The sequence below is a fragment of the Garra rufa genome, chromosome 15, assembly GCF_049309525.1.
Source record: "Garra rufa chromosome 15, GarRuf1.0, whole genome shotgun sequence".
Classification (NCBI taxonomy): domain Eukaryota; kingdom Metazoa; phylum Chordata; class Actinopteri; order Cypriniformes; family Cyprinidae; genus Garra; species Garra rufa.
Genome location: NC_133375.1, coordinates 16,097,604 through 16,111,838, shown reverse-complemented (window position 1 = coordinate 16,111,838; position 14,235 = coordinate 16,097,604). Strand labels below are relative to the sequence as shown.

At 42.1% G+C, this 14,235-nt stretch overlaps 1 protein-coding gene across 1 annotated transcript in view; it reads left to right on the top strand.

Annotated features, from left to right (window-relative positions):
• The first annotated feature begins 8,552 nt into the window (after positions 1-8,552).
• Positions 8,553-14,235, top strand: part of LOC141286749 (DDB1- and CUL4-associated factor 1-like) — a 36,169-nt gene continuing 30,486 nt past the window's right edge. The window contains exons 1-4 of the mRNA XM_073818852.1: positions 8,553-8,722; positions 9,362-9,482; positions 13,525-13,601; positions 13,701-13,774. Coding sequence (XP_073674953.1) covers positions 9,367-9,482; positions 13,525-13,601; positions 13,701-13,774 — 267 coding nt within the window. The 5' untranslated portion in view covers positions 8,553-8,722; positions 9,362-9,366. The remainder of the gene's footprint in view (positions 8,723-9,361; positions 9,483-13,524; positions 13,602-13,700; positions 13,775-14,235) is intronic.

The window sequence follows — 14,235 nt, the reverse complement described above, 5'->3', positions numbered from 1 at the left end:
AGGAACAGATATAGCGGTCGCCGCCGCATCAGGAACCAAGATAGCGGTCACCGCCGCGTCAGGAACAGAGAGAGCGGTCACCGCCGCGTCCGGAACAGAGAGCGCGGTCACTGCCGCGTGAGGAACAGATATAGCGGTCGCCGCCGCATCAGGAACCAAGATAGCGGTCACCGCCGCGTCAGGAACAGAGAGAGCGGTCACCGCCGCGTCCGGAACAGAGAGAGCGGTCACCGCCGCGTGAGGAACAGATATAGCGGTCGCCGCCGCATCAGGAACCAAGATAGCGGTCACCGCCGCGTCAGGAACAGAGAGAGCGGTCACCGCCGCGTGAGGAACAGATATAGCGGTCGCCGCCGCATCAGGAACCAAGATAGCGGTCACCGCCGCGTCAGGAACAGAGAGAGCGGTCACCGCCGCGTCAGGAACAGAGAGCGCGGTCACCGCCGCGTGAGGAACAGATATAGCGGTCGCCGCCACATCAGGAACCAGGATAGCGGTCACCACCGCGTCAGAAACAGAGAGAACGGTCACCGCCGCGTCCGGAACAGAGAGAACGGTCACCGCCGCGTCCGGAACAGAGAGAGCGGTCACCGCCGCGTCCGGAACAGAGAGAGCGGTCACCGCCGCGTGAGGAACAGATATAGCGGTCGCCGCCACATCAGGAACCAAGATAGCGGTCACCGCCGCGTCAGAAACAGAGAGAGCGGTCACCGCCGCGTCAGGAACAGAGAGCGCGGTCACCGCCGCGTGAGGAACAGATATAGCGGTCGCCGCCGCATCAGGAACCAAGATAGCGGTCACCGCCGCGTCAGGAACAGAGAGAGCGGTCACCGCCGCGTCCGGAACAGAGAGAGCGGTCACCGCCGCGTGAGGAACAGATATAGCGGTCGCCGCCGCATCAGGAACCAAGATAGCGGTCACCGCCGCGTCAGGAACAGAGAGAGCGGTCACCGCCGCGTGAGGAACAGATATAGCGGTCGCCGCCGCATCAGGAACCAAGATAGCGGTCACCGCCGCGTCAGGAACAGAGAGAGCGGTCACCGCCGCGTCAGGAACAGAGAGCGCGGTCACCGCCGCGTGAGGAACAGATATAGCGGTCGCCGCCACATCAGGAACCAGGATAGCGGTCACCACCGCGTCAGAAACAGAGAGAACGGTCACCGCCGCGTCCGGAACAGAGAGAACGGTCACCGCCGCGTCCGGAACAGAGAGAGCGGTCACCGCCGCGTCCGGAACAGAGAGAGCGGTCACCGCCGCGTGAGGAACAGATATAGCGGTCGCCGCCACATCAGGAACCAAGATAGCGGTCACCGCCGCGTCAGAAACAGAGAGAGCGGTCACCGCCGCGTCAGGAACAGAGAGCGCGGTCACCGCCGCGTGAGGAACAGATATAGCGGTCGCCGCCGCATCAGGAACCAAGATAGCGGTCACCGCCGCGTCAGGAACAGAGAGAGCGGTCACCGCCGCGTCCGGAACAGAGAGAGCGGTCACCGCCGCGTGAGGAACAGATATAGCGGTCGCCGCCGCATCAGGAACCAAGATAGCGGTCACCGCCGCGTCAGGAACAGAGAGAGCGGTCACCGCCGCGTCCGGAACAGAGAGCGCGGTCACCGCCGCGTGAGGAACAGATATAGCGGTCGCCGCCGCATCAGGAACCAAGATAGCGGTCACCGCCGCGTCAGGAACAGAGAGAGCGGTCACCGCCGCGTCCGGAACAGAGAGAGCGGTCACCGCCGCGTGAGGAACAGATATAGCGGTCGCCGCCGCATCAGGAACCGAGATAGCGGTCACCGCCGCGTCAGGAACAGAGAGAGCGGTCACCGCCGCGTGAGGAACAGATATAGCGGTCGCCGCCGCATCAGGAACCAAGATAGCGGTCACCGCCGCGTCAGGAACAGAGAGAGCGGTCACCGCCGCGTCCGGAACAGAGAGCGCGGTCACCGCCGCGTGAGGAACAGATATAGCGGTCGCCGCCGCATCAGGAACCAAGATAGCGGTCACCGCCGCGTCAGGAACAGAGAGAGCGGTCACCGCCGCGTCCGGAACAGAGAGAGCGGTCATCGCCGCGTGAGGAACAGATATAGCGGTCGCCGCCGCATCAGGAACCAAGATAGCGGTCACCGCCGCGTCAGGAACAGAGAGAGCGGTCACCGCCGCGTCCGGAACAGAGAGAGCGGTCACCGCCGCGTCCGGAACAGAGAGAGCGGTCACCGCCGCGTCCGGAACAGAGAGAGCGGTCACCGCCGCGTCCGGAACAGAGAGAGCGGTCACCGCCGCGTGAGGAACAGATATAGCGGTCGCCGCCACATCAGGAACCAAGATAGCGGTCACCGCCGCGTCAGAAACAGAGAGAGCGGTCACCGCCGCGTCAGGAACAGAGAGCGCGGTCACCGCCGCGTGAGGAACAGATATAGCGGTCGCCGCCGCATCAGGAACCAAGATAGCGGTCACCGCCGCGTCAGGAACAGAGAGAGCGGTCACCGCCGCGTCCGGAACAGAGAGAGCGGTCACCGCCGCGTGAGGAACAGATATAGCGGTCGCCGCCGCATCAGGAACCAAGATAGCGGTCACCGCCGCGTCCGGAACAGAGAGCGCGGTCACCGCCGCGTGAGGAACAGATATAGCGGTCGCCGCCGCATCAGGAACCAAGATAGCGGTCACCGCCGCGTCAGGAACAGAGAGAGCGGTCACCGCCGCGTCCGGAACAGAGAGAGCGGTCACCGCCGCGTGAGGAACAGATATAGCGGTCGCCGCCGCATCAGGAACCAAGATAGCGGTCACCGCCGCGTCAGGAACAGAGAGAGCGGTCACCGCCGCGTGAGGAACAGATATAGCGGTCGCCGCCGCGTCCGGAACAGAGAGCGCGGTCACCGCCGCGTGAGGAACAGATATAGCGGTCGCCGCCGCATCAGGAACCAAGATAGCGGTCACCGCCGCGTCAGGAACAGAGAGCGCGGTCACCGCCGCGTGAGGAACAGATATAGCGGTCGCCGCCGCATCAGGAACCAAGATAGCGGTCACCGCCGCGTCCGGAACAGAGAGAGCGGTCACCGCCGCGTGAGGAACAGATATAGCGGTCGCCGCCACATCAGGAACCAAGATAGCGGTCACCGCCGCGTCAGAAACAGAGAGAGCGGTCACCGCCGCGTCAGGAACAGAGAGCGCGGTCACCGCCGCGTGAGGAACAGATATAGCGGTCGCCGCCGCATCAGGAACCAAGATAGCGGTCACCGCCGCGTCAGGAACAGAGAGAGCGGTCACCGCCGCGTCAGGAACAGAGAGAGCGGTCACCGCCGCGTCCGGAACAGAGAGAGCGGTCACCGCCGCGTCAGGAACAGAGAGAGCGGTCACCGCCGCATCAGGAACAGAGAGAGCGGTCACCGCCGCATCAGGAACAGAGAGCGTGGACACCGCCGCATCAGGAACAGAGAGAGCGGTCACCGCCGCGTCCGGAACAGAGAGAGCGGTCACCGCCGCGTCAGGAACAGAGAGCGTGGACACCGCCGCATCAGGAACAGAGAGAGCGGTCACCGCCGCGTCCGGAACAGAGAGCGCGGTCACCGCCGCGTCCGGAACAGAGAGAGCGGTCACCGCCGCGTCCGGAACAGAGAGCGCGGTCACTGCCGTGTCCGGAACAGAGAGAGCGGTCACCGCCGCATCAGGAACAGAGAGCGCGGACGCCTCAGCGCCAGGAACAGGAGGTGGGGTCACAGGAACAGAGACAACGGACCCCTCCGCCTTCTCACGGAAGAGCCACTCCGCCCCCACCGCAAAGCGGGAACGCCGTTGCGCCATCTCGGTCCTACAGGCCTCCATCTCGGCCAGTTGAAGGTAGATCTCTTCGAACCGAGCAGCCGACGCCGCCTCAAAAGATGCCGCCTCCTCTGAAAGGAAAAAAAAAATTACTCCCCGCTGGACCCATAGCAGATGTCTGCATTCTGTCACGTAAATTAGAGGGTCTGGATCCAGATGCAGGGTAAGTAGATTTTAATATAACAAAACACAAATAAACATAAGCCAAAAAGGCCAACACGGCACAATATGACATAAACTGAAACACAAAATAAACAAGATCAAGAACAGAAGCTAAAGCCAGGAATTCAGGAACACAAATTCACAAAACAAGACACGAGACAATGCAGACATGAATGCAGAGTGAGTAGTGGGATCTCTTATAGTCCAGATAGTGATTGTGAACAGGTGTGCGTGTAATCAGTGATAACGACAAGGACAGGTGAATGCTATCAGAAGTGCAGTGCAGGAAAAGGAAAACAGCGACCTCAGGTGGCTGAGGGAAGCCCCACAGCCCAGATCATGACAGTATGATATTTATCTTTTGCTCAGAAAAACAGAAAGTGTTTTAATTTTTTTTTGTTGAAAAACAACACCAATTTAAAGCAATATTAAGCATATGTTTTTATGCTTAAACTCTTTTTCTTCTTTGAGCCATGTGTCTGAAATATCTTTTAACAAAACTCAAATAGAGAAAGAAATAACTAAAAATAAAACATAGGTTGGTAATAATTCATACAACAATTTCACACGGGTATTAACAGAATATTATAATAATTATAATAATTATTATAATAATTTTAAGCTATATTCCAGATGTATTTATTTATTTAATTTCTGAAAAGTACATACATTTTCAGGGAAACATTCATATCTTGAATATAATTTAAAAAAAATCTATACAAAATACTATATAAGAACAAAGTGAATAAAACAAAGATTTGCATACCCAAATTTAAGAAAAGCACAGTATTAAAGTTAAATCCTAAACAAATGATAATATATAATATAAGGAAATTTGGCTGCAATTTGGCTGTAATGCCACAAACCTTTTTGAAGAAGTCCAAGTTCCAACGACAGTACTATAAACTACTATAAACCAGTAATTAACATTTTTAGCAGCTATCGTATATGTTATAAAGATTACTGTATGTAGTAACAAAACAAGGTCTTTTATGCTAGATCTTATAAAGTAAATGCTCCTTTTGTTGACTCCAAATACTCCGTCAAATCTCTGTTGAATCTCCAATTCCTTTTCCGCACAATTTTGTCTTTTACTAATAACAAACTTAGTCTGTTGATTTTGATTCTTATGTCTTTTTTTTCACTAGGTATTGGGGTATGGAAGGCAGAGGGGCCAAGTCTTTAAATGTAACACATGAAATTGACCATGTCGTGGACACACAGCAGCCAGGAAATTGCTGTATTTGAAACTATGCTTGCATATGCAACGCAATGGTACTGTAACAGGGAGTCAGACTGAGACGTGCGGATCCATTTGCAGCATTTATTGTCAAGATCGTGGTCGGGGCAAACAGGGTCAACACCAGCAAACAACAACAGCGAAGATAATCCAGAGAGTAAACCAGTAACCAAGCGTGAGTCAAAAACCAAATGGGCAGTCCAAAGTAACAACAGAAACAAACAGAGAAAACAAGGCAAAACAGGAAACAAAACCAGGAATAAACTAGGAAACTCTGAAAACACGGAGACTAGGAAACTGGGAAAACGCTTAGAAATGCAGCCGGGGCAATACAAGAATTCACGAGGAGCTGTGTGTGAGAGGCTTAAATGCATGTGGGTAAATGTGAAACAGGTGTGTGCAGCAATCAGTGCAGTGGAAAACGAGGAGCAGGTGAATGCAGTGATTAGTGCAGTGGCTTGTGGGGAATGAAGTCCATGATGTGTAGTGCAAGAGTTAATGACAGGACGACTCAAATCGTGACAGGTACTCAAGTAAAAAAGATACAAAATTATTACGAAAAAGAAAAGTAAATAAAACAAATAAAAGAACAATTAAATAAAAACATGGAAATGTTTTATACACAGCTTTCTTGTTCATCAGATTGTAAATAGATTTTAAGTATTGCTTTACTTCTGATTTCAAAAAGAGAAACAATGGTTTATAATACTTGCATTTATGTATACTAAACTTTGCCAGTAAAAGTAACAAGTTAATCAAATAATATTAATCTTTGAATGACATGTCATAAGTGAAAAACAAAAACAAAAAACAAACAAAATATTTTTAAAACAAAGTTGATAGCTGGGCATGAAATGATCTCTAACAAATGAACTGAAATCTAACCATCTCCAAAATAAATGAAAAAAAAAAAAAAAAAAAAAAAACCTTTCTGTATAGACCACAAAATGTACATATGTGACCCTGGACCACAAAACCAGTCTTAAGTCGCTGGGGTATATTTGTAGCAATAGCCAAAAATACATTGTATGGGTCAAAATTATTGATTTTTCTTTTATGCTAAAAATCATTAGGAAATTAAGTAAAGATCATGTTCCATGAAGATTTTTTGTAAAATTCCTAATATAAATATATCAAAATGTAATTTTTGATTAGTAATATGCATTGTTAAGAACTTAATTTGGACAACTTTAAAGATGATTTTCTCAGTATTTTGATTTTTTTGCACCCTCAGATTCCAGATTTTCAAATAGATGTGTCTCGGCCAAATATTGTCCTATCCTAACAAACCATATATCAAAAGAAAGCTTATTTATTGAGCTTTCATATGATGTATACATCTCAGTTTTGTCAAATTTAACCTTATGACTGGTTTTGTGGTCCAGGGTCACATATATCAATATCACAGTTAAATCTGTTTACAAGGCAATAGTTAGTGGGTAATATTTATAATTTAGTTTGAAAGAAATTCATTTTACTTTGTTTGTGATTAAATATTTATAAGGTAGTTTCCAGATTTTTTTGCCATATCAAACCATCAATACAGCTATTCCAGAAAGTTACAATTGGAGGTCTGGAGACAACATCCTTTTGAAAAGTGGCTTGAACCTGTTGATTATTGTGTTTAACAGAGGAAGAAGAAAACAAACAACCAACAACAGTGTCAACAGGATCTAAAGATTGCAGAGAAGATTGGGGACATGCATTTTTACACGGGGACGTCATTCATAACTACAGGATATTATTCAGGAGTGACTGGGATTTTTAAATTTAGACAAAAATTCAGAATAAGTTAACAGAAGACCTTCTTGATTGAAAAGTTGGCTTACCAAAACTATTTTATTAGAAAACCAATATTTAAAAAGCTGTGTTTTCAATTTATATAGAATATGTTTATTATTCCATATAAAACATCTGTTAGGTGAGAAATTGTTACAGATTAAATTAAATTGAAAAAATTGGATAATTTTAATGGAAGTTTAGGAATGCTCACAAAGCAAAAAAAATAAAAAATGAAGACCTCCAACCTGTAAAATATAATGAGGAATAATGTTCCATATTCTAGTTTTTTTTTTTTAAATAGATTGATCCAGTTAACTTAAATTTCACCCACTCCTTTTAATGACTTCACCTTCCATATTTTTTATTTATTTTTTATTAATTGTTTTTTTTTTTTAAATTGTTCAAATTCAGCATTTTACAGTAGCCAGGGAGTAAACAAAAGGAAAAATAATATATGCAAAAGACACAAAATTATAAAGAAACAGAAAAAGAAAAGAAATAAATTCAAATAAAATAACAATTATATAAAAACATGGAAATGTTTACATACATTAATATATTAATAATGGATGTTTAGGAATGATGTAGTTACAAAGCAAACAAAAATGAAGACATCCAACCTGTAAAAAATATAACGAGGAAAAAGGTTCCATATTGTTTTTTAATTTAATTTAAAATTCAGCTGCTCCATTTAAAGAGTTTTGGCCCTGTTCACCTTCCATATTTTTGTTTAATTAAATCTTTAATTAATTAATCTTTTTTAATTGCTCAATTTCAGCATTTTACAGTAGCCAGGGGGTGAACAAAAGGAAAAAAATATATACAAAAAGATACAAAATTATAAAGAAACAGAAAAAGAAAAGTAAATAAAGCAAATAAATACAAATAAAATAACAATTATATAAAAACATGGAAATGTTTACATACATTAATATATTAATAATGGAAGCTGAGGAATGCTGTAAAAAATCCAATGAGGAATAATGTTCCATAATTTTAATAATGTTTTAATAATCTATTTTTTTTAATTTGAACTTGAATTTCACCTGCTCCGTATAAAGACTTTTGACCCTGTTCACCTTCCATATTTTTATTTTATTTATCTTTTTTTTTTTAATTGCTCAAATTCAGCATTTTACAGTAGGCAGGGTGTGAACAAAAGGGACAAAATATACAAAAGATACAAAATTATAAATAAACAGAAAAAGAAAATTAAATAAAGCAAATAAATACAAATTAAATAACAATTATATAAAAACATGGAAATGTTTACACACATGAATACATTAATAATGGAAGTTTAGGAATGCTGTAGTCACAAAGCAAAAGAAAACGAAGACGTCCAACCTGTAAAAAATATAATGAGGAATAATGTCCCATAATTTTAATAATGTTTTTTAATTGTTTGATCGAGTTAACTTAAACTTCACCCGCTCCGTTTAAAGACTTTTGTCCCTGTTCGCCCTCCATATTGCACAGGCCAGGGGAAAAAAAAACGTTTGCGTCTGACGTCATTGGCGAGTTCCTGTCGTCGCGGGGTTATGACGCGTTTAGAGATCGCCATCATAAAGTTGCAGCACATTGCTAAAGACAGACACGAGTGACATGAGCTCTAAAGCGACTGTATTCATGTGGTTCTAAAAGCGCGTTACGCGTCTCTGTTGCTCGCATTGTCATTTAGAGCTGTTGGTGATTTCGCGGCGGTGTGTTTGTGTGGCGCTAAAGGTGAGTCGTCGCGTATTCAATAGCACACTTTGTCGCACATGACATTATAGACACTGTTTACATTCGTGGTTTGTTGAGTTAATGTGTCATTTCAATATATGTCTAATTAAATGTGACTATAGGAAGCGCAAGGTGATATATACACACATGTACTGTAAAACTGCTACGCGAAATCTCTCTGTAAACATTTAATATACTGACATACTACATGATTGTTGTGTTTCTGTACCGATTGAAATGATAATATGTTCATTGTACAGACGCTCGCTTTTCATGCAGTAATATGCAGGTGTTTCTGGGGTGTCTTTGATTCTTGTTAATCTAAAGTACAGTATTTAGTTCTTCAACTTCTGACACACATACTGATGAGTAACTTATTAATATATTCATTGATTTATTCAGGTTCATCACAGAAATATCAGTGGCTTCCTTAAACTAAGGAAGAATTCCTCCCCTCTTCACTTCATTAATGTTATCTGAAGTTATATTCTTGTCAGGACGTACGTTATGGCAGCTCCTAAAACTGCACATCGAGCCACAATGTACATCAGGTGTTGTTCTGTAAAGAAGCACTGATGTGTGTGTGTGTGTGTGTGTGTGTGTGTGTGTGTGTGTGTGTGTGTGTGTGTGTGTGCGCAGGGCCGATGGCGTCTGCCGGGGATGGCAGTGTGGACTCTAAAGCTGAGCTGAGCGCTCTGCTGGAGCAGTGGGAGAGAGAACAGCAGGGCAGCACGAGTGAACTGCTCAACATACTAACCAAGTGAGAAATGCTGCACTGACCCCACATTAACACTTATAGTTACTGCACATTATCGCCTGACCCTGCATCAACACTGACAGTTACTGTAAACAACTGTCTGTCAAACTTTACAATGTCACCTGACGTCACATCAACAGTTACTGCATTAATTACATCTCACTGTGTGATCTGAAATTCTGCTGTTGCATTCTCATATATCAAATATATGTGACCCTGGACCACAAAACAAGTTGACAAGGGTCAGTTTTATAAAACTGAGATTTATACATAATCTGAAAGCTAACTAAATACACTTTGCATTGATGTATGGTTTGTTGGGATCGGCTGAGATACAAATATTTGAAAATCTGAAATCTTGAGGGTGCAAAAAAATAAAAAATAAAAATATTGAGAAAATTGACAAAATGAAGTTCTTATCAATGCGTATTACTAATCAAAAATAGTTATGTATTTACGGTAGAAAATGTACAAAATATCTTTATGGATCATGATCTTTACTTAATATCCTAATGCTTTTTGGCATAAAAGATAAAAAAAATCAATCATTTTGACCCAAACCATGTTTTGTCGGCTATTGCTACAAATATACTTGTGCTACTAAAGACTGGTTTTGTGGTCAAGGGACACACATGATAATTATGACTGTCAAGGGATTAAAATACTTTTAGTTAATCACACGATGTGTCGATTCATTAATCTAAATAATTGCACATCAATTTTGTATTTCGATTTGTTCAAACTTTATGAAATCACAAAATCACTCATTTGGGTCGTTTAAAACCGTGGGTTGATTTGAGTTTGTGAAATTGAGCCAAACGTACAATATTGAAAATATTGTGTCTAAAAGTTAACACAATGTTAGCTTGATTATTATTGAACTATCAGATCAAATCAATATCATAGATTTTGTCTATCAATCGCGCGGGTATTTTGGGGGACAAAACAGCAGTATTGCTTGTATGATATTGCTAAACTATATGTGACCCTGGATCACAAAACCAGTGAAAAGAAAATACGCTTTCTATTGATGTATGGTTTGTTAGAATAGGATAATATTTGACAGAGATACAGCTATTTGAACATCTGGAATCTAAGGGTGCAAAAAAAAAAAAAAAAATCCAAATATTGAGAAAATTGCTTTTAAAGTTGTCCAAATAAAGTTCTTAGCAATGCATATTACTAGAGGTCGACCGATATTGGTTTTTACCGATACCAATAGCTAGGTTGGACCACGCTGGCCGATACCGATTAATTAACCGATAGTTTTTGAAAATGGATATTGAAGGCCAACTAAAATAGTGCTCTACTATTTAAAAAAATAAATACTAAACCATACTTTGTAAATGAATAAAAATATTAATATTAATTATAAATTGATCATTAAAGTTATTTCATAGTTCATTAATGTTAACAAAATGAACTTCGAAATTTAACAATATATCAGTAAATGTTGAAATTAACACTCTAACAAGGAACAACACTTCTATTCTACAGCTTTCATCAATCTTAGTTGATGTTACAAATGGGCTCATTGTAAAGGGGTGGGAATCTTTAAATTTTAAAAATTTTTTCATTATATAAGCAGGCTGCTTTTTAAAATAATTACTTATTTAAAATTAGTGTTCTTTAAGTGTCGGCAAGTTTACAGAAATTGTTTTTTTCTTTTTCGTTTGATTATTACAGATGAGATCAGACAGAGGCAGCTTTAACAGGCTGCATTCAAACGAATGCACAGATCTATTTCGATGTATCAGATGTTTTGTCCTGCTCTGAAAACATAACTGACTGTGTGTACATCAGTTTCGTATAAAAGTATTTGAAAATCCAAGTGCATTTAACTGCATCTGCAATCAAGCTTTTTAGGACGAACAAACACAAAGAGCAATTGAAAGTCTGTCAGTGCATCTAATAGTACTGCATTATAAACGGCAGAAATGAAGGCACATGTAAAGTCAAAAACTGCGATTGATAGCTCACACTGTCAAACAATACACTTAGCTCACTGTGGAAATTCTGTGCAATGAAGCCAGCCGCGTTTCTGACGCGCACGCGTGCCATATGCGGGAAAAACACACGCTCATTGAAGAGAGGATTGAGGTGCGTCGGAGAATCTATTTTTCACCCACCCTTTAATGAAACCGAACAAAAGTGCAGCGCTGTGTTGCGCGGACAACTTGCTGGTATCACACACACACAGGACGTGTTGTATAGTCCAAGCATAAATCTAAAACAGTTTATTTAATCACCAAACGGGCAAATGTTTACTTCAAGAATGATCAAAAAAGCGGCAAAGGTTAGTTTAAACATGAAACGGAAAGAGAAAGTGCAATCTATATTGCAGCCATTTCAGAAACAATTTCTTTTCTGTTTTACATTTGTTAAAATATTATTTGTTTTTGTTTTGTTTCAGTTTAATAGGTTAATTACGAAAGAAGTTTGTGTAATTTGTAAATGTCATAAAGGATGTGGTATGAATTGGACGGCAATACGCCAGGAGAATTGGAGAGGGTCAGACACAATTTTTGACAACTTTGTACGTTTTTATTTGTGGAAAATCCCTTCTTTAACGAATTTCGTTTTGTATTATTTTTATCTTAATTTTTAATAGATATTTTTGTTGATCAGTTATTAAAATCAAATAGGAACAGGAAAATGGCATTGTGAAATAAAGTGCGTAACAAGATGCAAACTCACCATGCTTCAACGGCCTGAAGAAAAGGCTAAAACATAAATTATAGCTCTGTATTAAGCATACAGACTTAATTAGAGCTACAGAAATACAAATAGTTTGCTTAAATGCACAATACTCAATTTTCCAGCACAGGGTCAAGTCTTTATGAACGATGTAGGAAAGATGTGTAATGTAAAACTATGGCGCGCTGTGACTGATTTTGTCGGCTGAATGAACACAGTTTGCTTTCTCATGTCTTTACACCTGCAACTTTGCTGGCTAAGAATATAAACAGCTGGATATAAATCAATACAAATACATGGTAACAATCCTGGCATTAAACATTGGTCTAGGGCTTAACCTCTCATACTCCATGACAGCGGAGCGTGAGCCGCTTCAGCAAAGAACGCAACCCGGAAAAACTATCGGCAAGGATTTTTGCCGATAACCGATTGTTCGGCCAATCAACTATCGGTGCCGATTAATCGGCAAAACCGATACATCGGTCGACCTCTACATATTACTAATCGAAAATTCAGTTTTGATATATTTATGGTAGGAAATTTACAAAATGTCTTTCCTAAGGATTTTTGGCATAAAAGAAAAATCAATCATTTTGACCCAAACAATGCATTGTTGGCTATTGCTACAAATATACCATGCTTTTTAAGACTGTTTTTGTGGTCCAGGGTCACATATATGATATAAATGAAAACCCATGCTAGGACTTTTTTTTTTGCACTTATATCTTTGCATTGCACCTCCAAAACTTTTGTGAACTCCAGAAACTGTATGTTTTCAGTAGCATAATTAAAAACACTAGTGTCTTGGAGCATGGGACCACACAAGGTTGTTTAGTGCCTGCAAAAACTGAGTTTTGGACACTGACATTTACTGCAAACTGAGCTGCTCTTAGACTTTCTGAAAACACTGTTATTACGAGCTGCACACGTGTAAAATAACACAGTGCAGCGCTTGACTCTGTGACGTCACACTAAGCCATATTGCAATTTTGATTTGGTTTCAGTTAATTGTTCAGCCCTAACACTAGGTGTCAGTGAGTGTTGTTTAAGAATAATAGACATGCCCTTTAATGGCATTTTACTCGCAATCCATTCATGATATTGTGATAAATCACTGTGATGAATCGTTACATGTATTGTATTGTTCACTTCCTTTGTGTAAGTTTTAGACCAGAAACCTTTCTTTCGTTGTTTCAAGTTGAACTTTTTTTTGCATTTGACCTTTTTTAGAGCGGTGGGTCATGTACAAGAATCCGTTAAGAACTAAAAAGTGTTTATTTATAAATGCTTCTCAAGTGGTACTGTGGTCATATCCATGATGTGTTAATACTTGTTTTAATTTCTGAAGAATTTCGGAGCTTGTTGAAAGGGAGACGGAGGAGTATCATAAGGCTGATCCTGACCCCTTTGATGACCGCCATCCAGGTGATAATGTCGATTGCCCATTTACACGTCATTGTTTTACTGCTGTGTTGTCTTCTGGATATTGAAATAATAACTTTGGCTTCTTGTTTTTCTCTAAAGGACGGGCAGACCCAGAGTGCATGTTGGGACACCTGTTGAAAATCTTGTTCAAGAATGACGATTTTATGAATGCGGTAAGGTGGATGCATCATAATGTGATGTTTTGACTTGTGAACGAATCCAGTTACATCATGGATTCAGTTGAATACACTTTAGTATAAGTAATATTTCGACTGAGTGCTGTGCTGATATACATCGTGGCAATATTATAAAGTGATGGATATCACTAGAGTTTTTTTTGTATGTTGTGTATATGTGAAGAACTGCTTAAAGTCCTGCTGTAGTCACAAATTCTATCCTTCAAAGGAGCCTAGAAGCAGTTTGCTTAATCTTCCCAACATGGCAGCCATTAGCACATGTTCTCTTTTCATTACGGAGACTGTGCCTTAAGCTAAGTCTATCAGAATCTTTAAAAAAATATTAATTTAGAATAAAACTATGCATAGCCTTTGTCATATGTATTAAATATTCAGTGTTTCTTATTAAAGCTACAACTTTTTGTTTTTTGTTTGTAGTTGACACAGACAGCAGCAGG